Source organism: Thamnophis elegans, chromosome 7 (genome assembly GCF_009769535.1).
Source record: "Thamnophis elegans isolate rThaEle1 chromosome 7, rThaEle1.pri, whole genome shotgun sequence".
In the NCBI taxonomy this organism is placed as follows: Eukaryota; Metazoa; Chordata; class Lepidosauria; order Squamata; family Colubridae; genus Thamnophis; species Thamnophis elegans.
The window spans coordinates 58495172-58518088 of record NC_045547.1 but is presented as its reverse complement, the minus strand read 5'-3'; the positions used below and the strand labels follow the sequence as shown (position 1 = coordinate 58518088).

General features: G+C 37.9%; 1 protein-coding gene across 1 annotated transcript in view; it reads right to left on the bottom strand.

Moving 5' to 3' along the window:
• The window catches only part of ST7 (suppression of tumorigenicity 7), a 125246-nt gene that overhangs the window by 25434 nt on the left and 76895 nt on the right, over nt 1-22917 (bottom strand). Inside the window, 4 exon segments of the mRNA XM_032221243.1 lie at nt 826-898; nt 9611-9725; nt 16106-16203; nt 22588-22742. Of these exon segments, the coding sequence (XP_032077134.1) occupies nt 826-898; nt 9611-9725; nt 16106-16203; nt 22588-22742 (441 nt within the window).

Below are 22917 nucleotides of genomic sequence, written 5' to 3'. Positions count from 1 at the left end.
AGACCATGCAATCTCTTTCTCACCTCACACCCCACGGCTAACTCCATAGCTGTACTTGGCAGGCAGCCACCACAGGGAAAGCTGTGACAAACCTAGCCCTGCCCTCCCAAGCTGGAGTCGCTGTGTAGGGAGGAAAGATGTTGCAGTTGGTACTGGCGATCTACAGGACAAAAAGAATGAAAGAAAAAAAATTACTCAGGTCTTGAAGTGCACATACACTACAACAGCAAACTCTCTGAAAAAAGCAGGAAGGAAAGCAGACTTTCCCATGCGGCCTGCTCCACCCCCACTCGGCTGAATTCAGAAAGCATGGTGATGGTGGGATGTCTACTGCTTGGGATTGGCTCACTTCCACCTCTGATCAGACCCTGGCTCGGGTCTGGTGCTGTGCTTCGACAGCAACCATATGACACCTTTCACAGCTGCACACAATTATGTTTCACATACAAGTTAAAAGGACATCACTTGCCTGCCAGGAATTCTTATGCCGTAAGCACTTGGTCTATCTGCCTCAAATAAAGTTTAGCCCCTTCCCAGTCCCATACCACACTTATTATTCTGCTGGTTAAAACTCCATTGCCAGAATTACATTTATGGCATTCAAACTTATTTTGCTTGCAGAAAGAAAGGGCTAGCTGTTTTTTCCCCAATTAAACAACATAGAATTCATTGTTGTCCCCACGGTATCCATTCTTGGTAGTATATTGCAGACTTATGGCAGGCCTGATGCTTTACTGCCAGGATAAATAACCTTCAACTATGAAAAATGTTTTGCCATGTTTAACAGAGTAAAATTTGAGCACGCAGGAATTTTTCCAGACTTACTTGTCAGACACAGCTCTGGCTTTGAGAAGGGCAGCTGTATAGCATATTGTTGCTGATTTTGGTAAACTTATATCTGTTGGAAAGAAAATAAAAATAAGAATATGTGATTCTTCTATGTCTGCATTGAGAACGGATCATTACAAGTGGGCAGCTGAAGAAAACAAAAGGATAAAGAAGAAGACATAGACAGCTAACAATACTCAGTAGAAGTTAATTTGATGAAATGGGAAAACTTATCGTGAACTATCAGAAAATCAAAATCCTGTCATTTGCCTAAAGGCCCAAAAATCACTCTTGGATGATAGATGGCAATAAATTTGAGCAGGTTTTCTGGTTTAAAAATCTTGGTGTAGTCCTACATTCTGCCAATGCTCTACATGGGGCTGCCCTTGAAAAGTATTCGGCGACTTCAGCTTGTCCAGAATGCAGCCGCGCGAGCGATCGTGGGTGCGCCTCGGTTCACCCACGTAACACCTATCCTCCGCGAGCTGCACTGGCTGCCTGTTGATCTCCGGGTATGCTTCAAGGTGCTAGTTGTCACCTACAAAGCCCTTCATGGTATTGGATCTGGGTACTTGAGAGACCGCCTACTGCCAATTACCTCCAATAGACCAATTAGATCCCACAGACTAGGCCTCCTCCGAATTCCATCAGCCGGCCAGTGTCGACTGGCGACTACCCGGAGGAGGGCCTTCTCTGTGGCTGCTCCGACCCTCTGGAACGAACTCCCCGTGGAGATTCGTACCCTCACCACCCTCCAGGCCTTCCGCACAGCCCTTAAAACCTGGCTGTTCTGACAGGCCTGGGGCTAAAGACTCGCTGCCCCACTTCGAATGGTATGACTGTTGTGCTTTTTTTAACTATGTATGGTTTTATGTTTTCTGTAACTTTGTTTGTTTTTCCCTCCCTTTGAGTTGTGAGCCGCCCTGAGTCCCCTTAGGGAAAAGGGCGACATACAAATAAATTAAAATGAAATAAAATGAAATGAAATGAAGAATCCCTATGGTGACTTTGTTGCTGAAAATGCTTAAAGGTCTTCATCTACTATGTTTACATTCCTCAGGAAAAGAGGTGACCATTACATTCCTGCAGCATTCGAATTATTGAGGACCCGGATTGTTGTTGGGGGCAATATGCTGACTCTGTAAACTGCTTAGAGAGGGCTGAAAGCCCTATGAAGCGGTATATAAGTCTAACTGCTATTGCTATTATTTCAAATCAAGCGAATAGCACAACTTTTCTATGGTGCCCAGCTGGGTCCCTTTTCTAATTTTGCACTATTAGAACTTGTCCAGTCCAAATTCCTAAGATCAGTCCTTCAATCCCAAAATGTAGTTCAAATGCTACATTGAGGCTAGAGACAGCCTCATGAAAGTAGAGGCAAGAGAGTGGACAGCCAGATCAACTACTGGCTTAAAAGATCCATTTTTCCTCTTGGTCTTGCCCCATTAATTATGAGGATTTGTTTTCAGTCCACATGGAAAAAGACTGAGACATCTAAAATCACATCTTTGGGAATTTCTCCAGTCTTCTACTCAATATTGGACATGATTGGGCCAAAACTCTCAACATACAATATGTAGCAGATGCAGAGCAGGACCTTATTAAATGCTAAGATTGGTAGATTTTCCTAGATACTTTTTAAAAATTAAACAGTTTATTGGTTTATAAATAATATTTAACCAGTTACCATTCTGCAGTCTTCCTCAACACAGAGCACATAATTCCCATCCAGTGTAGGCAAAGGAAAATACCAAATTTGGGAAGGCTGCAGTATTGTATTTATCTTTCCATAACATGGATTCACAATTTTCAAATGCCTTATGGATGAAGGACAATCAATGTTTGTTGCTCCTGTGGTACCTTTCTATATAAAGTACTGTAGCCTACTTGAAATATCAACAGTGTACATCAAACAGTGTACACTGATACATAAAGCTAAAGTTTCCATTCTTTGGTTTCTCTACCCTTAGTTCTTCTTCTCAGGGATAACTCAGACGGTGGAAGTGAGCCAAGGAAGAATAACTTGAAGTAACAATCCATGCATAGGTTAGATGGATAAGAGCTCAGATTCCCTCATCTATGACTTCTTTAAACTAAGATGCACAACCTTCTCTATCTTATGAGACTATATATAAATTCACAGAAAAATGTAATATATTTAGCATGATTGTGGTTTAAATATAGTCTCCATTAGACAACTATTCTTAAGGTTCTTTGGAATTTAAGAGGAATAATGTACTTAAAAGCTTGTTGGCATCTGTGGGGCATGTGCAAATATCTCCAGAGACAAAAGTGAAAAACAGCCAGAGAAGCAAGCAGAAGTCAATCAATTGATCTCTTTTCCATTTACCAAAATAGAACATACTTAATCAATTTCAAGCCACTGGTATTTAGAAGGTTTGGTCCTTGAATCAAACCATCCAATTTGTGCATCCAAACTGCTGTAACTTCACCGCGGTTGCCTTATTATTTATTTAAAATTGATATTCTGCTCTTTTCATATTCTCAGCAAGTAGACAAGATAATGGCCAGTTACCATCATCAAACTCCTAAAAGTCAGGCAAACATAATGAGCACAAAATACAAAAATAAAGAAACAAACAGAGGGAAGCAAGTAGTTTCCAGGTTCAGAATTCAAATACCAGAGGAAACACTACCAAACATTATACAAAACAGCCTACTCTATGGCTTCCCATTGAGATTTCAATAGAACAGTGTCTGAACTACAGTTGGACTCCTCCATTCAGTATGTGGCTAACCTAATGGTCACTCTCAGCTTTGTCTCACTAAGCAAACAAGCATTTACATTTTCAAAACTCCATTGGGATCATGAAAAAAAATTGATCGGCTGATATTCAGTAATACACGTCAAATGTTAATTTCTTATTTATTCTATGTGCATACCAGACTTTATATACATTTATGCATTGTAATAATTTTAATTGGGGACACCAAATTGCTGAAACCTGCATCTTTTCGTATAATACATAGATGGTTCTCAAGGAAAGGCTCAATGACTCATTTGCAAATGTGGTGAGGAAAAAACTGTTCTTCATTGAATCAGAGATCAGAAGTAACTGATTTTTAAATTGCTGGACACTAATTGCTGGGGAAAACATAAAATGAGAGGGCTTTTGTCCTTACATGTTGCTTCAGATCTTTTTTTTCCCCTAGCTGGCCGTCATAGTAAACAAAATGCTGAACTTGAATTCTTTGCAGTTGGAATATTATATTAGATACCAGAAGCAACTTCTGAAGTTGTAGCTTTATATTCACCCTACACCAGGGGTCACCAACCTTTCGGACCCCAGGGATCACTACCTTCATAATTTTAAATCCCGCGGACCACTAATACAATTTTTTTTTAAAGATAAATAGTATTTAGTGCAATATAAAAAGGGCAAATAATTTTTCTGAATACCAACAAAATTTTCTTGTGAACCACCAGTGGTCCATGGACCACCAGGTGGTGACCGCTGCCCTACACAACTCTGATAATAATATCTGAACTGCAAAAAATTAATATGACCTATAAAAAGTAAGTAAAATTGGGGTTTCAATACCTATTTGCTGCCATCAAGAGGTTGCCTAGCCTGAAAGACCTAATATTTTAAACGTTTTATATTATTTTAACTATAATAAAATGTGGTTACATACAGATAGAAATATTGCTGTTGTATTATCTTATTTCTGCTTGTTAAGTTTCATCAAGGAAGCTTTTTTGTGTATTTGGGAAACTTACAGGGATGATATTGATGATTGGAGTGCAAAAGCTGTGTCATGCATATGGAAACGACTGGAATTTCTGGCTCAGAATATGGGATTTCTCTTCATCCAAGACTGTTCAACACTAATAATGTTCATTAATCATGATTGGAAGCTCAGTATAGTATAAGTAATGAAAAATAAGGGCCACAATATATATAAAGTAGTATAGTATCTCAGTATTCATCCTTAATTGGTTCCGAGAGGTGCGATAAAGTACCAATAATGAGTACCAAACAAACTTTTCCCATAAGGAATAATGTAATGAGTCACAAGGTAGCTGACACCAACAAATTCTAGTTTGGGCATTGAGTATCAAACAAACAATGGGTACCAGGACAAAGTTTTCATCTCAAAATGTGTTGAGTATCCTTGAGAGAAGAGCTAGTGTTCCTGGCCTTGAAAACAGCACTCTTATGGCCCTTTAAGAAAACATTGCTTGGTGGTTTTTCAGACAGCTGGGAGAACCATCAACCAGTCTTGAATCTTCCTTGTATAGCAATGAGTATTGAGGAGGGGCTAGAGCTGGGGTTGGAGGGGTCTAGATGAGATGGATTATTTGGACCCTTTTTAGATGAGTTTCATGCTAGTGTATCTTAACAAGAACACACACATTGTTCTTAAGGGGACCAGACGTCCCGTTTTTGGCGGGATAGTCACGCTTTTTCACAATTTTTCCTGCATCCCCGGGTTTTTTTAAAAAGTCCTGATTTTTTTTAGTTATGAAAAAGCCTCCATCCGTCGAGGCTCTCCTAGCAACTGGGAGTGTATATTCTTCTTTGAGATGAGCGCATTCCCGCCCGCGCGTCCCTGGGAGCTGTTGCCAATGGCTGAGGGAGGAGAAGACTTACTCCATGTGGAGACCGCGGACTTTCTTCATGGATTTTTTCTTTTTCTGTTGCTTTGAGCAGCCCCTCCCTCCCCCTCTCTCTTCCTCTCTCTCTCAGAGCTAGCTAGCAGCTGCCTCCGAAGCTGTACAAGCTCAGCTCCTCCCCCGCCCCAGACTGCTGTTTCGCCTCGGCTGCTCGGGGCTTCTAAATTGGCATTGTGTGTTGTTTGAGGAGGGCATTACTGTGCCATAGAAACACAGCGTATGTCTCATGTGGCTGATAACCTGGTCTCTACAGAAGAGGTAATTTTAAAAACTTCGGAGTGAATCCAGAAAGAGGGGAGAAAGAGGCTGAAGGAGTTAACCCCATTGAATCCAGAGGAGGGAGGGAGGGAGGGAGGGAGAGAGAGAGAGAGAGAGAGAGAGAGAGAGAGAGAGAGAGAGAGAGAGAGAGAGAGAAAGAGGGAGTGTGTGCACAGAGGGGAGATTTTCTAAACCCCATTGAATCCAGAGGAGGGTGGAGAGAGAGAGAGAGAAAGAGGGAGTGTGTGCACGGAGGGGAGATTTTCTAAACCCCATTGAATCCAGAGGAGGGGAGAGAGAGAGAGAGAGAAAGAGGGAGTGTGTGCACGGAGGGTGGAAACGTCCCATTGAATCCAGAGGAGGAGGGAGAGAGAGAGAGAGAGAAAGATAGTGTGTGCATGGAGGGGGGATTTTCTAAACCCCCATTGAATCCAGAGGAGGAGAGAGAGAGAGAGAGAGAGAGAGAGAGAGAGAGAGAGAGAGAGAGAGAGAGAGAGAAAGAGTGAGTGTGAGCACAGGAGGGGGGATTTTCTAAAAGTCCCATTGAATCCAGAGGAAGAGTGTGTGTGTGTTTGTGTGTGTGAGTGAGTGAGAGAGAGAGAGAGAAAGAGAGACTATCACTAAGTGTTGTAGCTTACGATTCTTGATGAATGTATTCTATTTTTTTTTAATGTATACCGAAGACAAATTCCTTGTGTGTCCAATCACACTTGGCTAATAAACTATTCTACTCTACTCTACTCTACTCTACTCTACTCTACTCTACTCTACTCTACTCTACTCTACTCTACTCTACTCTACTCTACTCATTTCTATTTCAATTCTAATAAGGAATTTAGCTTCTCTCTCTTGAAAATGTAAGCTAGCATAAGGCATTATAATGCAAGCTAGCTTTAGCTTTCAAACAGTTCATTTAGTGACCAAAGTTACAATAGCATTGAAAAAAGTGATTGATGACCATTTTTCACATTTAGCGACCATTTTTCACACTTAGTGACTGTTGCAGCATCCTCATGGTCACGTGATCAAAATTTTGATGTTTGGCAACAGATTCATATTTATGATGCTTTCAGTGTCCTGGGGTCATGTAATTGCCTTGTGTGACCTTTTGACAAAATATAAAATTTTTAATCAAGCCACCACCACCCGCCCCCAGTCAATGGTGTCCCTCTTTACCAATCTGAAAATCTGGTCACCTTAATTGTTCTACTGGATGATATATGGCAAGATTCCTTGTCCTCTTCAACCTCTCAGTTGCCTTTCATCACATCAATTATAAAATCATTTTGAACTGACTCTGGGACTTGAAAAGGAAGTGTGTTATAGATTCTCTGGGACTTGTTTCAGTTGGTAGTGAGGGGGAGAGAGAGGTCAAGTCTGAAAAGTACTGAAAGTGTTCAACTTTCTCAGTTCCATAGTTTAAGCAACAGTGGTATGTGATTCATCAACACGGACAAATATCATGATACCCATTGCTCATCTCAATTTCAGGTCAAACAGAATATATGATCAAAACACTGTCCCATTGCTTTGGGATTGTCAGGGTCTGGATAGGAATGAACAGATTCAGGCATACTTCCTGCAAGATGGAGAAGCTGTCGGTTCAGAGGTCAATGAGCCATTAGTCTTGGACTGGATTGGTTCCCTCATTTTAACATGGAAGTCTATACTCTATAACCTGGAAGTCTTCTTCAACTCCCAACTCTTGCTTATTGAGATAGTGGCATTATGATGGAAATGGGGAGTATGGAAGGTTGTTTTTCAGCACATTGACTATTCATATTGCAACTATAGGTTGTAATCTTTATTATACAATTGGAGTATATGTCCTTAGAGCTGTCTATGAATAAAAATGGCTTGCAAACCCATGAAATAAATAGGCAGCATGAATTTATTCAGTTTTAAAATCAGAGTTTACTAAATCTGTCTGACACTTCTAGTCCATTGTTTTGATTTTGCTACAAAGAACAAGCAAGTGCGCTCTTTATCAACAAATTGTATGTGATTACATAGCCAATTTATATAGTGCACTTGGCAACAAGTCAAGATCAACAGGGAAGCAATGCCAACAATAAGATATGTACTGTTACTAGAAAATATAATTAAGGTTTATAGTTCAGCAATTGTTACTTTAACATTCTATGTAATCCAGTCCTTTAGTTTGTGTATCTTTCCTCCCTTTTGCTGTCGAAAAAGTCAGAACTTCTTTTTTCTTAGTATATTTTTGCTATAAAAGCAATGTTCTTCTGAGCAAAGACATTTAAAAACCTTCAATAGTAAATCAAAATAGATGTTTGAAGACAACTAAAAGAACAATTGAAAAGAACTGAAAAATGCAACTAGGCAGGGTCCTCAACCGGATTTTTTGTTCTAGGGGACATATCTGAAATTCTGAAGACAAGTTGTGCACTTTCTAGCAAAATGCCTTTTTTCAAATGGTCCTGGGTCATATGGGGGAGATTTATCAAAATGCAATTCCCTCTAGTGCCCTCTATCCCTGCCGATATTCCTCTAAACCTAATCTTTTTCCAAGGTGATAGGAATACTTCCAGCACTTAATTTCTAAGACGTCTTATGGAGTCCATTTATGGACCAGGAAATCTTTAGAAAAAAGATTATGCCGAAGGTACTTTTCATGATGCAAATTATTTATTATTTTTATAAATTATAGAACATAAACAAATCAAGTGGAGTAGCAAATATAAAGGTGACATATGGGGTCTCTTTTCCTAGAGCTCCTAAGTACCATACTGAGGATCACGGCAGTTGCATCACCTCTCAGAATGCACACAGCAAATTTTGGAAGAGTTTAATGTCTTATAGAGCATTAAGTACCGTATGTTGAAGAGAAATCTTGCTATGTTAGTGAAACAAGCACCAAAGAATATCTCAGAAGGCTACTTCAACTAAGAAATGTGAAGAAATATTACATCAGTATGCTTAGAGGAGATTATCAATGAATACCCCAGTGGTGCTTATGGCACTATTTCTGTCTCTTAAAAACATGTTAAGTTTTAACTCTTTATTTTAATTTTTTTCCTCCTTATTCAAGCTTGTGGCAGTTCTTTTTTAGCAAAAACCTCACACAAAGTATGTCACAGTCTGCTGCTTTCTAAAAATCTGATCCAACACCAGCAATAAAGATAAGGAACAATGTCCTAATTTACGTACCACTAAAAACCTCATATATTTCATCCAACAGCAAAAGATTAATGGGTGGCTTAGTATTAAACTTGATAATTTCAAGTTTAGCAAAGCAGGTTATTTTAGATGCCCTTCAAAAATTAGCTAAGAAGAAGGCAACAGAAAGAGAAATTGTTCTGCTCAGAAGCAATCTTAGATTCCACATTTATAGCTTCTGCAGCTAGCAATTTTGGTGGCTGCAATATCAAACTGCTACTGCTGGAAGAAAGTGACTTTCTTAGGCAAGTCCTTATTTCCTTCCTCCAAGGCTTCCTGAAAACTTTTATGTGTACCTGTTTTCAAGAGTTTGAGTGGCACTTCTAAAGTAAGAAAAGAGGAAGGAAGAAACAGTTCTTGATTAAGTCCTATAACTTCACCTTAGGTTCTAATGAAATTAAAAAGAAGTTTTTTTGTAAAGCAAAAAGTTATAAAGTCACTGATAGAAAATATTCATAGAAGAATTAGTAAAACTCACCAAGAAAAAAATAGAATGATGAATTTGTCCTTCACTACTACTACATTTAAACACTAGGTATCATAAATTAAATGAATTATTTGGAAGCTACAACTACAGCTTAAGAAAATCCAGCAAAACAAATAAAAAGAAAACCAAAACATGATTTTGTCAAAGCACATTGCTCTCCTTTGTTTTACACCCATACAGACAGAGTATCAGGGTAGATAAAGAGCTACTTTACATACCATCATATTTTGCTAAAACAGCTTGAACATCTGCATATGCTTGTAACTCCAGCAAGGCTTCTAGCAAATTTTCGTGGATGTTGAACATACTAAGAAGAGGGAATTCCTTCATCAACTATAAAGAAAGAAAGAAAATAGGCTTAGTACTTAGCATGGTATTTTATATGGCAAATATACAATAAAATTATAATGACCGTTCACATTTAATAAACTCTTCCCGCCATTGTCTGAACTTTTAACATGAAAACAATATATCAGCATATATGGCTAGTTTAATAAATCCAAGAACAGCTGCATTAAAAAAAGATGCATTGAAATTTTCTAGTAAAGCCCGTATTAAGCTAGATGGACCAAAGATTCTAACCTGATGAACAACATTTTTATTTTACAGATCAGTTTTCTATCTTGCAACTAAGAGAATGGAAAATTGGGCTTAACTAGGCTTCCATTTATTATACCGAGAACCTGATTTGGATCAACTGGATATTCTGAAATGCTGGCAGGGTAAAATTAGCTTTAAAGATAAACTTTAAGCCCAATTGTTCATGCCTTAAGACCTATTTGTATCATTTCCTCATAGGGAGCATAGGAAAAGGGTTAATGATGTATTCTTCATTTATTTGATTGCTTGATTTCTATAACCCATCCCAGCCAAGTAACTCTGGATGGCTTGCAATTTTAAAACTATAAAATAGTTAAAATAATTAATAAAATATGCAAAAATTGTTTTTCATAATGTTACATTTTACTACCACATTTCCTCATTATTTGTGGGTTTCAGGAGTCAATTTTAAAAATTAGAAAAAAGAAGGATTGAGAAATGATGGAAAAATCAAGAAATGGATAGCAGAATAACATCTAAGGCCCATCTGAAGAAAAACATACATAAAACAACTGACATTAAAATAGTTGGCAAATACCAACAAACTATAATTATATGGATGAGTAACTATAGCAAAATATAACTTAAGCTGGTTTAAAAATGGCAATAATCAAAACATAGCAAGAATATGCTAGATTTAATTGATCCCATTCAAGATACATGGACATTTGTTCTAGGGATATACAATCATGATCACCTTATTAATATTCATTTGTCTGTAATATTCTCAGCTCTTGTGTTGCTAATTTTACTTATGAAGATCCGAAAGGAGTATTTTAATTTTACTAACACATTAAATTACATTCTCCAGAGCCATTTGTATGTAGAAAAGCTAAAGATTAACTAGATGAAATATGCCTAATCCTTCTTATTCAGGGTTAATATATCTACATTGAAATATTACATTTTTATCATTATTAACTTTCCAGGATTGAGTTAAGACATTGAAGTCAGCTTCAAAATTTATTTAAATATTGCTCTGCCTATTACAGTAAATGTTTTAAAATGAAAATAAATGTCCTGTTAGGTCTTGAGATACTTGTATCACAAAATAGTGAGAAAACTACACTTTTCTAAATACAAGAACTGCAAAAACTCAATATGTCACCTGTTGGAGTTTGGCCTAGAAAGGGGCGCACATGGCTGGGAAATGCTGCAATTTGAAGTTCACAAATCTTAAAGTTGCCAAGTTTAGACACCCATGGCCCAAAAAGAAAAGATATCAATTTAGTCCAATTTTGAAGAAGGGTTGTATATATAGGTTGTATACTGACATAAATGGACTTTTGCACAATATTCTAATTTTTTGAGTTTCATCTGTATGGAGGAGAGCTGAAATCTTTCTGTGGGCTGAAAAACATTTCAATGGGAAAGGGCTGCCTGTCAGGATAATTTTGAATAATTGAACTGAATTACATGGTAGCCTTATAGGGCAGGGGTTTCAAACTCAAGGGCTGGTTCCAGCCCACAAGGGTGCTTAAATCTGGCCTTCAGGGCTGTCCTGGAAACAGCCCACAGTGTGTCTGCCAGTAAAAATGGAGCTTGAGAGGGCCGTATGCAAGCTCCATTTTTGGCTGTGAAGGCTTCCTAGAGTCCTCTGCCAGCAAAAATGGAGCTCTTTTCAGTGGCAGAGGGCTGCAGGTGGCCATCGTGGCCGAAAACAGAGCTTGTGAGGTCCTCCGAACTCTGTTTTCGCTGGCAGAGGGTTGCAGGAGGCCTTCATGGGCAAAAAACAGAGCTCGTAAGCCCCCCACCAAGCTCTGTTTTTGCTTGCAGGGGGCTGCAGAAGGCCTTCATAGCCAAAAATGAAGCTCGCAAGCCTCCCCCCACCCCCCAAGTTCTGTTTTCACTGGCAGAGGGTGCAGGAGATCTTCACGGCCAAAAAGGGGTTTCGCAAGGCCCTCCAAGCTCTGTTTTCGCTGGCAGAGGATTGCAGAAAGCCGTTGCAGATGAAAATGGAGCATGAAATCCCGCCCCCCCCCCCCCGAGCTCTGTTTTTGCTGGCAGAGGGTTGCAAGAGGCCTTCAAGGCCAAAAACGGAGCTCTCAAGGCCCCTTGAGCTCCATTTTTGTTGGCAGAAGGTTGCAGTAAGCCATCCCAGCTGAAAACGGAGCTCAGGAGTCCGTTTTCGCTGGCACATTCTTGGGCCACAGGTGACCGAGAATGTAACACAATAATCAATTATTTATGGTACCTTTGTTTTAAACCATATGGAAATATACAATTTAGTTTGCTATGTAGTTTGACTTCCAAATCCCAAAACAGCATTTCTTTTAAGACTTTGTCATGTAATTTGATTGTGGTTGTTTTTCCTACACCCCTTGCACAGAGTTCCTGGTTTTAATAAACATTTGGTTTCTTTGGTGCTTGTTTCCAGGTTTCTTACTATATTTTCTATACTCTTGTCATTAAGAATCATTGTTCACGCTTTGGCAATCTATATCATTGCTTGGAATGTAGATTCTGAAAGCAAGTTATGTGAAATTAGTATTTTCTTTACAAAACACTCTAGAGCAGCCCATAACAACCTAGTGCTTTTGGATACTATAGAAAAAGGCTACTTATAGAAACACAATTGGAATTAAGAATGCATACACCGATATAAAAGTTTATTTTTGGAGATTATGAGTAAATTAAGGCGCACCAATAACAAAGACATTAAAAACCTGACATACAATTTGATCTTACAGGGTCCATTTATGATCCTTATACTATTCAGGTTTTTTTAAAGGGGGGGAGGGGAGAGGAAGGGTGTCCCTGTATGTGAACTAGAATTGTCAATAATTCTAGGAAGTCTTGCCTAGATGTAGAGATAATGAAATTGCATACAAGGATAGACCGAAACCTTTAATTAAAGCTTCATTGTAAGATTCCTAATACCAGCAGCAAGACTGAAAAGAATCTCAGGTTCCATTTCATTTTCCTATTGATGAAAAAGTCTGTAGTGTTCCACAGTTATGCAAACTTGTTTTATAAACAGCTCATCCAGTATTACTTATTAGGACATAACAACATTCTGACATGTTAAAATTTTATTGAGGACAAACAATTTCCGACAAGTTGAATGATATCAGAGAATATGATCTAAATATTTATGGATTTTTTTAAAAAAAAGAATCCTTGTGATCAAATTATATAAATTATACCAATCTTGGAATTTTACAAGGATGGAAAGACTTGGAGGGAGAAATATTGTTTAATCATTCAGTTTTCTTCATTCATTGAAGCTCTATTCTATGAAGCAATTCACAGAAACAATTCTATGGTTATCTTATCTACTACTCAAATGGTTTAAGGGAGGGTTCCCCAACCTTTCTCTGTTGGCATCCTGGAGAGGTGGGAGGAGGAAAAAGAGGGGATGATTTTGTGGGAGGGGCAAGCACATGTGTGTGCACGTGTGAGCACTCGCAACATTTGCAAACGGGGTGCAAGCACCTGTGATGAGACTCACACGAGTGGGGCATTGCCCACAATGATACTAGTGCAAATGGGACCGCGAGCACCTGTGACAATGCTCGCATGAGTGAGACCGTGAGCACCCAGGATGCTTGCGTGAGTGGGGCTGTGCATGCACACAGAGACACACCCACCAGCCAGCCACTCCCATGGCCCAGTGGCAATTAGACCATGACCTGGTAATGGGTGGCAGCCCACAGCTTGGGAACCCGTGGTTTAAGGAATGCTCTCATTTAAACAAAACATGAATATATTAATTTTTTGTATTTCTCTGAAACCTCCATAAGTGTTGGCTGTAATAAATTCACGAAAAGGATAATTGCCTCTTTCCAATCTATCTTTTGCACAAAAACTGATCAATCCCTCTGAATAAAATTTGAGTGATATACAGTATATATTTATCACTCTGAGGCATTTTTTTGCAGCAAATTTCACTGCATTCTCCACTCAAACAAATTATGTACATTTTAAATGAGAAATTAAACAAGCATTGAAAGCCCTGCATTGAGTTTCAACAGATTTGGCACATTTAATCTCTTAATTGCAATTCAGTTTTCCGATAAATTTTTGGCTGATTTTTGTAAAAAGCAAAAAATTTAACAGGTTTTTTTTTTAAAAAAAGCAACCATTTTTAAAAGCATGTAGCTCAAAAAAATTGCCCTGATTTCTAAGGAATTTGACATACATTGTTTTATTTTTTACATGTAGTTCTCACTTAACAACTAATCACTTAATGACTGTTTGGATTAATTTAATGACAGCTTTGGAAAGGATGCCATGTGATCTAGAGGTGGGTTGCTTCCGATTTTATTACTGGTTTGCTTCTTGCATGTTTCTTGCACGCATGCGCAGAACAATTTACAGTGAACTGCGCTCGCACGCAGACTACTAAATAACATGCCATCAACGGCAGTGGCAACCGGGGAACCAGTTCGGGGGCGTTGTCAGCCTGGGTCGCTGCCGGTTCTGCGACCTAGGCCAAAATACCACTACCAGTTCAGCCAAACCGGGCGCAACCCACCTTTGATATGGTCTCTAAAGCACTTTTGATCATCAAAAAAGTCTTACCATACTCAGCATGGTTATGGATCAAGGGGAGATGAAATCCTTTGTGGGGCTGGAAGAATGCATGGAAGGAAGAGGAAACCCTTTAGCAAGTTGCAGAACAGTGCTAAAATCCTGAAGATTTCAACTTCGTTCTTGCAGCCCCATAAAGCCCCTCTGTGTGTGCAGGGGAGCTGAAATCCTTTGGTGGGCTGTAGGAACATTTGGAAGGGAAAGGGCTGCCTGCCAGAAGGATTTCAGCTCTGCATGAAGCTCCGCATGGAGCTGAAATTCTTTAAGCAATTCTTTTGCTCCTCTACTTAATGACCCAGGAGATTGCTTAAGGACCACAGTCAGGATTGCCAAGAGTTAAGCAATTAACAACTGCTTTGCTCAATAATTTGAGATTCCAATTCCTTAAGCAAGGACTACCTATACTAAAAAACAAAGACACCAAAATGTTTTTAGGTTTTTCTCATGCTAGATAGTTAAAGGGACAACCTTAGTTTCTTCAAATTGAGGGATAAGAAGAGGTAAAGCAAACTGGATTACTTTTAAAGATAAGATTCCAGCTACACAATGAATAGAATGTTCCTGAATTCTATGCATTTTATCATACAATATTAAAAGCAAAGGTAGGAATAAGAATTCACCATCCACAAAATCAAGGGAAGCAGCAAAGGTCATGGGGGTAGTGGCCATGAAAGTTAAATAATGTATGCTTCCTTCCCAAAGTGGAAAAATGATAATGTTAAAATTTATCTTTAATTATAGGCATATTCAATTTTGTATTTTTACTGTTATTATTTAGATTTATTATGCTGTCCCACTCCATTTAAAACAGTTAAAATAGTTGTAATTTATACTATTTGTATTTGTTTAACCTGCTTTTCATTTAGTAGATCACAATAACATTATTGCACTTCCTCCATTCAATTTTGTTTCCCAGAGTGGCCCTGAGTACGAGCGGACAGCAAAATCATGGTTTTCAACAGTGCATTTTCTTGTTTTTGATTTTGGCAAAATCAAGAAAAAGAGAGCCACAGGATTGGGTACTTTATGTTCCTGCAAGATTCCTTAAAATCATCCTCAAAACTGTCCCATAGCTAACAACATATGCCTCAGGGGCTGAGTTGAACTGCATCTATTGGTCATATAAACGTCCTTCTTCAGTACTACATACCAAATTTTCTAAAAAATCTTTTTTTCTGCTTATTTTTTTCTGCTTATTATGGTAAAATCAGGGATGATCCTTTGCTTAATAGTATCCTTCCTCATACTCTTCATAATACACAACAATTTTCCTTATATAGATCTTGAATTCATAAGAAAAATCTGATTTTAACATGAAGTTCCATGTAAAAGTAATGAGACAAGACAGGAGCAGTAAACAAGAAAGGGCACAAATCCAAGGATGTTTTCAGCCTTTCACCCTGTATAGAAATATGAGGATGATAGGAAAAGGACCAGAAAAAGAGAAAGCAGGTTAAGCATTCTAGATATCAGCACTATTTTACGTAGATAGATAGGTTGGTCCTATAGTAAAAGGAAATTCCTCTCTGTGGTTGTGACTAGTTCGTAAAAGACAAATATTAACACAAATCCAAACTCACATCTCTCATCATTTTCACAGCTTCCCTGGTTCTCCCCAGTTTTCTCGCACACATTGCCAGTCTCCTTTTAATGTAGACTAAAACATTAGTGTCCCGTCCTGGGAAGAAAGAAAAAGAAGGAAAGAAAGAGAGAGAGAGAAGAAGGGGAAAAGGTTTGAAGAGATTGAGTGTTTATAGAAACTGACAGAACAAAAGGTCTATTTTGTCCAAAGACACATCTCCAAAGAAATGGCCTTTCTTAGAATTTATTATTGAATAGAGATTGTAGAACAACACAATAAAAAGAAAGCTCTAAAATCTGTCTATCAGTAATCATATTAGAGAAGTACATTTATGTAGATGGAAGGACTATTTTTATTATGTCTACAATATACTACCAATTATGGTGAACACCAATATTAGATCACTGTGATACATTCACATCCTATGCCTAGCACAGTATGGTAACTTCCACAAAACATTTTATTTAGGCAAGTGTACTTTCTATGTACTTGAAGTAACTGCTCATCAGTACAACATGCCACAAATCTGGGCCATAAGCCTACTTCTATACTTTGTCCATATTTTACTAAAGCAGCATAGAAATTCTGATACTATGCAGAAAAAAATCATTTTTAAATTAACTATACCTCCCAGATACTTTTGTACACTGTAAACTGCTTGGCATTTCATGGAATTAACATAGGCCTACACAAATCTGAATGACAATCTTAAGAAAGCCCCTTGAATATGCTTTCTGCACATTGACACTGTATACATTAAAGAATGGTAACAGATACCTTGTAATGTGTATAATGCAATTCCTTTTCATACTGTTGTTAGCTCACATTTAATAATAATTTGCAATTAACATTTTAAAAAATCTTGGTTAATGTGTATGGTTAATTTGCAGAAGCTAGGAACTTGGTGCTTAACAAATTACTGCAGCAATTCTGACACTCCATAGGAACTTATCCTTTTGTATAAGGTTGTGAATATTTAATGTAACACAAGAAAACAAGTGAGATACATACTAAGAATACAACTGGGACAAGCCTCAAGAAATAAGAGAACATACTCAGCATTTTTTCTCTTGTAAATCTTATTATGTGCCATCAAATTGGTATCAATTCTTAGATGGATCTTAGCTAATTTTTTATTTTGGATGTTTATTGTATCAATGGTGCACTTCTGCTGGAAATGAAATCTGTCAGACTAGAACTTTTATAACCCTAGATAAACTATAAAATATAGGACCCAGATTGTTGGGCCCAATGTACTGACATTGTAAACTGCCCAGAGAGTGCCGTAAAACACTATGGAGTGGTATATTAGTTTAAGTGCTATTGTTAAATAATTATTTGTCTTAATATGCTAATAGTGGCTGACTGTTCTGTACATGGAATTGTTCTTGAAAACCATCTGGAATCTTCAGCTGGCATGGGCAGTAACAATAACAATAACAATAGCACTTAGATTTACCTGCTGCTTCACAGTGCTTTACAGCCTTCTCTAAGCGGTTTACAGAGTCAGCACATTCCCCCCAACAGTTTGGGCCCACATTTTACCAGCCTCAGAAGGATGTAAGTTTGAGTCAACCATGAGCTGGTGAGGATTGAACTCCTGGAAGTCAGCAGAATTAACCTGCAATATAAGATTCTAACCATTACACCACTACCACTCTCTCAGTAATTGGCATTCCTCATTTGCCTATGTAATACCTCTGTTTTGTGAGCTGCATTGATTGCCTATTTGTTTCTGGGTGTGATTCAAGATGTTTCTCATTATCTATAACAGGGGTAGTCAACCTTTTTATACCTACCACCCACTTTTGTATCTCTGTTAATAGTAAAATTTTCTAACCACCCACCAGTTCCACAGTAATGATGATTTATAAAGTAGGGAAGTAACTTTACTTTATAAAATTTATAAATCAGAGTTACAGCAAATCCCTATTGCCCACCATGAAAGCTGAAACACCCACTAGTGGGCGGTAGGGACCAGGTTGACTACCACTGATCTATAAAATCTTATAGAACATAGGGGATAGTTACTTAAAGGGCTGTCTCTTTTCCTAGTATTTGTTTAGCTGCTTTGAGCTGACAGAGTTGATGTGCTCTGGGCTTCATAGATTAAACAATGTTCCAGGTTCTAAAAGTGTGCCTCTTCTGTAGTAGCATATGCCTCCTGGAATGAAGCTCCCCCAAAATTTAAATGATCTTGTCCTATGGGTATTTCGAAGGCCCCCAAAGATGTGGCTCTTTATCCAGACTGTTGATGAGGACAATTGATGCCCATTTTCTTCTTTTTTCCTATTTCTATCAGGATTTATTCTCTCCCCATTTTTGTTTTATTTTGTATTGTTTTGCTTTGTTTTGTGCTTCTTATATTTTGTCTTGTTTTGAAATATTTTTAATAATTTGTAAACCAATTACAGTTGCTGACAGGCAACATGTTGTTAATAATAATAATAATAATAATAATAATAATAATAATGCCGTCTGAACCGTCGCCCGGATTAACAAGGGTTCCGTTGGATGCTATGGCTCCTGGGCACTCTGCGCAAAATGAGCTACAGGGCTCAGCTCCCTCTGCTAGGCAACCAGGGCATGGAGCTGACAAGCTACTGGAAGAAAAAGCAAAAAATCTGGACTAGGGAAGAAAACATCTCTATTATGAAAGCTTACTATCAGTCTGAGCCAGAAAAACATGGATTTCAAAAATGAATGTATCAGATTTGGAAGGTGAACCACATGGACTGTGATATCAGTGAACAAAGGCTAATGGACCAACGAGGTGTAATTCTGAGCCACAATTTTTTCACTACAGCAGAATTAATAGGAATCGAAGTGAAAGCAACTAATGGTCTGAGTATACAAACAAAGAAAAGTAAGATCAAGAATAATTTCCAGACTCAAAAGCAAACTGAGGAAGAAAGAGAGGAAGAGGCTGCTGAAATGGATGAAGATAAAGAACAAAGAAGCACTGAAGAACAAGCACCAACAGGTAGTGCTCAATTAGCTGAGAAAATAAAGCATCAAATGGAAGATGCTGTAAGAACACGTTTGCCAAAGCTGAACCAAGTGAACCGGAAAGAATTGAGAAAGGTATTAAAAAAGGTCAATGAGGCTGTGCAAACCATTCAAACCACTACACTAGCTGAAACAAACCAGCTGATGTACGCAGCAACCTTCATAACCACCAAAGAATTGTGTTTGAAAATACAAAGGAACCAAAGAGACAAGAAAGTGGAAAATTTGGTTGGAAATGAAGATCAAAAAAATTTGTGGAGATTTGAGCAACTTGAAGAACCTAAGGCAAGGTCATCTAAAGAACAAGCCGGTCACAAGCAATCTGGAAGCAAGATACGATTTGGAGAATAAGGAGATTGCAGTAGTAATTGAAGAGCTGAAGCAGAGGGTTGTTGCCATTGCTGAAAAGATAAAACGGTATGAAAATCGAGTAACTCAGTTCAAGGAAAATACACAGTTCAGAGTAAATCAGTACCAGTTTTATAAGAGCTTAGAAAGTGGAGATGGAGTAACAACAAATGAAAAGCCTGACAAAGCTCTGAAATTCTGGAAGAATTTGTGGGAAAATAACAAGAAGCACAACAGAAAAGCAAAATGGATCAAGCAGGTTGAGGATTCTATTAAAGTGCATAAAATAGAAGATGTGAAAATAACAAGGTGCAAAGGCAGTCAAGAAAAGTGAACAATATGAGTGCACCTGGACCAGATGAGCTACATGATTTCTGGCTAAAGGCACGTACAAGTATGCACGAAAGATTGGCAGTCCAAATGAACCAGATCTTAAAAACACCTGAAAATGATGAATGGATGACAACTGGAAGGACATTTTTGATCCAAAAAGATAAAGAAAAAGGAAAGGATCCTGGAAACTATAGGCCAATCACCTGTTTGCCAACAACATACAAGCTCCTTACTGGTATCATTGCAAACCAAATTTACGGATACTTGGAAAGAAATAGCTTGCTTCCTGTAGAACAGAAAGGATGCTGCAAAAATTCAAGAGGAACAGAGGACCAACTGCTGATTGACAAGCTAATCCTAAAGAATTCAAAGAAAAGACGAACCAAGCAGTTCATGGCTTGGACAGACTATAAGAAAGCGTTTGATTCAGTTCCCCATAGTTGGATCAAGAAATGGCTGAAAATCTTTGGCATCAGCAGCAACATACAAAAATTCATGGAAATTTCAATGAACCTCTGGAAAACGAAGCTTATGGCTAATGGAGAAAAACTGGGTGAAGTTGAAATTAAATGAGGCATTTTCCAGGGTGATTCCCTTTCACTCCTACTTTTTATACTCTCAATGCTACTACTGACAACCATTTTGAAGAAGTGAACTGTGGATACGAACTTACAAAGGACTGAAAATTTCACACTTGATGTGCATGGATGATTTGAAGCTGTTTGGTAAAACAAAAGCTGAACTGAATTTATTAATTGAAAGCACAAAAGAATTCAGCCAAGACATTGGTATGCAGTTTGGAATTCACAAATGTGCAACAATGGTAACCAAGGCAGGCAAGGTCCTAGAAGATGATGGAATACAACTTGAGAATGAAGAAATGATAAAGGCAGTGAAACCAGAAGAAGGCTACAAGTACTTGGGGATTTTAGAGGCCTCTGACTTAATGCATAATAAAGTCAAGGAATTAACCTCAGCCAAGTACATTCGACAAATTCGCAAGATATTAAAGTCCAAACTGAGTGGAGGAAACATCATAAAAGCCATAAATACCTGGGCTATACCTATAATTTGATACTCTGCAGGAATAACTGACTGGACCCAGATGGAGTTGGACAATTTGGACAGAAAAACAAGGAAGCTTATGACAATGAATCATGCTTTGCACCCTAAAAGTGATGTTGACAGATTGTATCTACCAAGAGCAGAGGGTGGTCGAGGACTCCTACAAGCAAAGCAGACTGTGGAAGAAGAAAGACACAGCTTGAATGATTACATCTAGAAAAGTGAAGAACCAATGATTAAGGAAGTAAATAAAGGAGGCCTTTTGAAGACAACTAAGTTAAAAGCTGAATATAAGAAAGAAGTACAATTATTGCTGTCCCTAATGTAAACCATGTAAAACTAGAAGGGACAAGTCCTGTCCATTCTATAATGGCAACCTTTGATTTGATTTTTTGATTATGTCTGACAATTATATCCTATACTGCACCACTATAAAGAGATTGCAAGTTCTCTATTTTCTAGAAAATCATTTTTGTGCAGAAAATCTATTATCATATAATATCCCTCTGAGAGCTTGTGACCAAAACCCACATTCTCAAACTCCATGAAATGGTGCTATTTTTTTAGGATTTGAAAATATTCCTTTATAAGATAATTAATTTCATTCAATAGATCTAGAAATTTCACTTTTGATTAGCTGATTTGCTTCTTATAAGCATCCTCTATGTTCTCCAGCTCTAGTCTTTCTACCATTTCTCCAATAACATCAACATGCAGACAAAAAGATAAGCAAAATTTAATTTCATGTCCAGTCATAATTAATGCTCCCTAATAACAATGCCATTCTGCAACATATAATTCTCAGTTTTATAGATATACTAATAATTACTTGCATTCCCCCATTTTGGAAGAAATGCATAGAGTACATTGACTGGGCTGAAATCTTGACACACACACACACACAAATACACACACACACACACACACACACACACACACACACACACACACAGAGAACAATGTCACTAAACGGATTTTGGAAAATGTGAGCTGAAAAGAAACATTTTTTAAAATAAAACACCAAAAAGAAAAGGCAAATGCAAAATCTCTAAATATGATCCACTTGTTTTTATTTTACAAATTAAATTACCAAATTCTTCCAGATTCTTTTTTTGCATGACACATTTAATTTTTTGTGATTAAACCAAATAACACATTGCCCTTATTCCATTTTGAATTCATCTTTCCTGTATGCAGGTGACTGCAAACTATGGATAACTTTCTCCAATAACCTAATAAGTATTTAAGAAGACAAAAATGTATTCTTTTTAGCTATCTGAAGATGTACTCCCTAGTTATTTCTCCCATTACATTTTTTGCATTTTCTTTCTTTCTTTCCAGTTTTCCAAATTATTTCCATATATCTTATATTACTGAATTTCACAGTTATTTTTTTCACAGAACCATTGTACTATTCACAGTTTTTATAATCAATAGAATTCAATGTTTGAGCTACAGTATTTCTCTGTAGTCAAATTATTCTTAGTTAATTGCAAGAAACTTGTTTCTCAGAGATCCCTACAGTATTATAGGAAGACAGCTGTGTCTTTAGCTATGATAGCTAAAAATGAAGAGTAGTGTGGCAGCATCTTTTCAGACAAATATATTTATTAAAGGCATAAGCTTTTGTGAACCATAGCTGACTTCATCATGCGCGCACATAAATTAGGGCCCTACGGAGACCTTCTAATTTAGAATATTGGTAAAACAATGAAAGGGTCTTACTGTGCTGAGCTTCATATTGGGTACCATGGTGCTGTAATTGTTGGCTACGCCTGTAGCAGCCTTCACCTGCTTTCAGAGCCTGTTTAAACAGTTTTTCTGCTTCCACAATAGTTGTTGCTTCCTCTTCTGCCAAGAGAATGTAAGCAGTGGCACACCTGTCAATGAAATAACAAAGTAATCATCACAAAGAGAGCTAGAAAAACAATACCCATTTGTTAGGATACAACCGGTGGGCAAGGGGCTTGGGCATGCCTAATTCGTTTAGGTAAAACGTATGACTCAATCCAACAACTGGCTGCAGGCATGAAAAGTCTGTAACATATTTTCAGA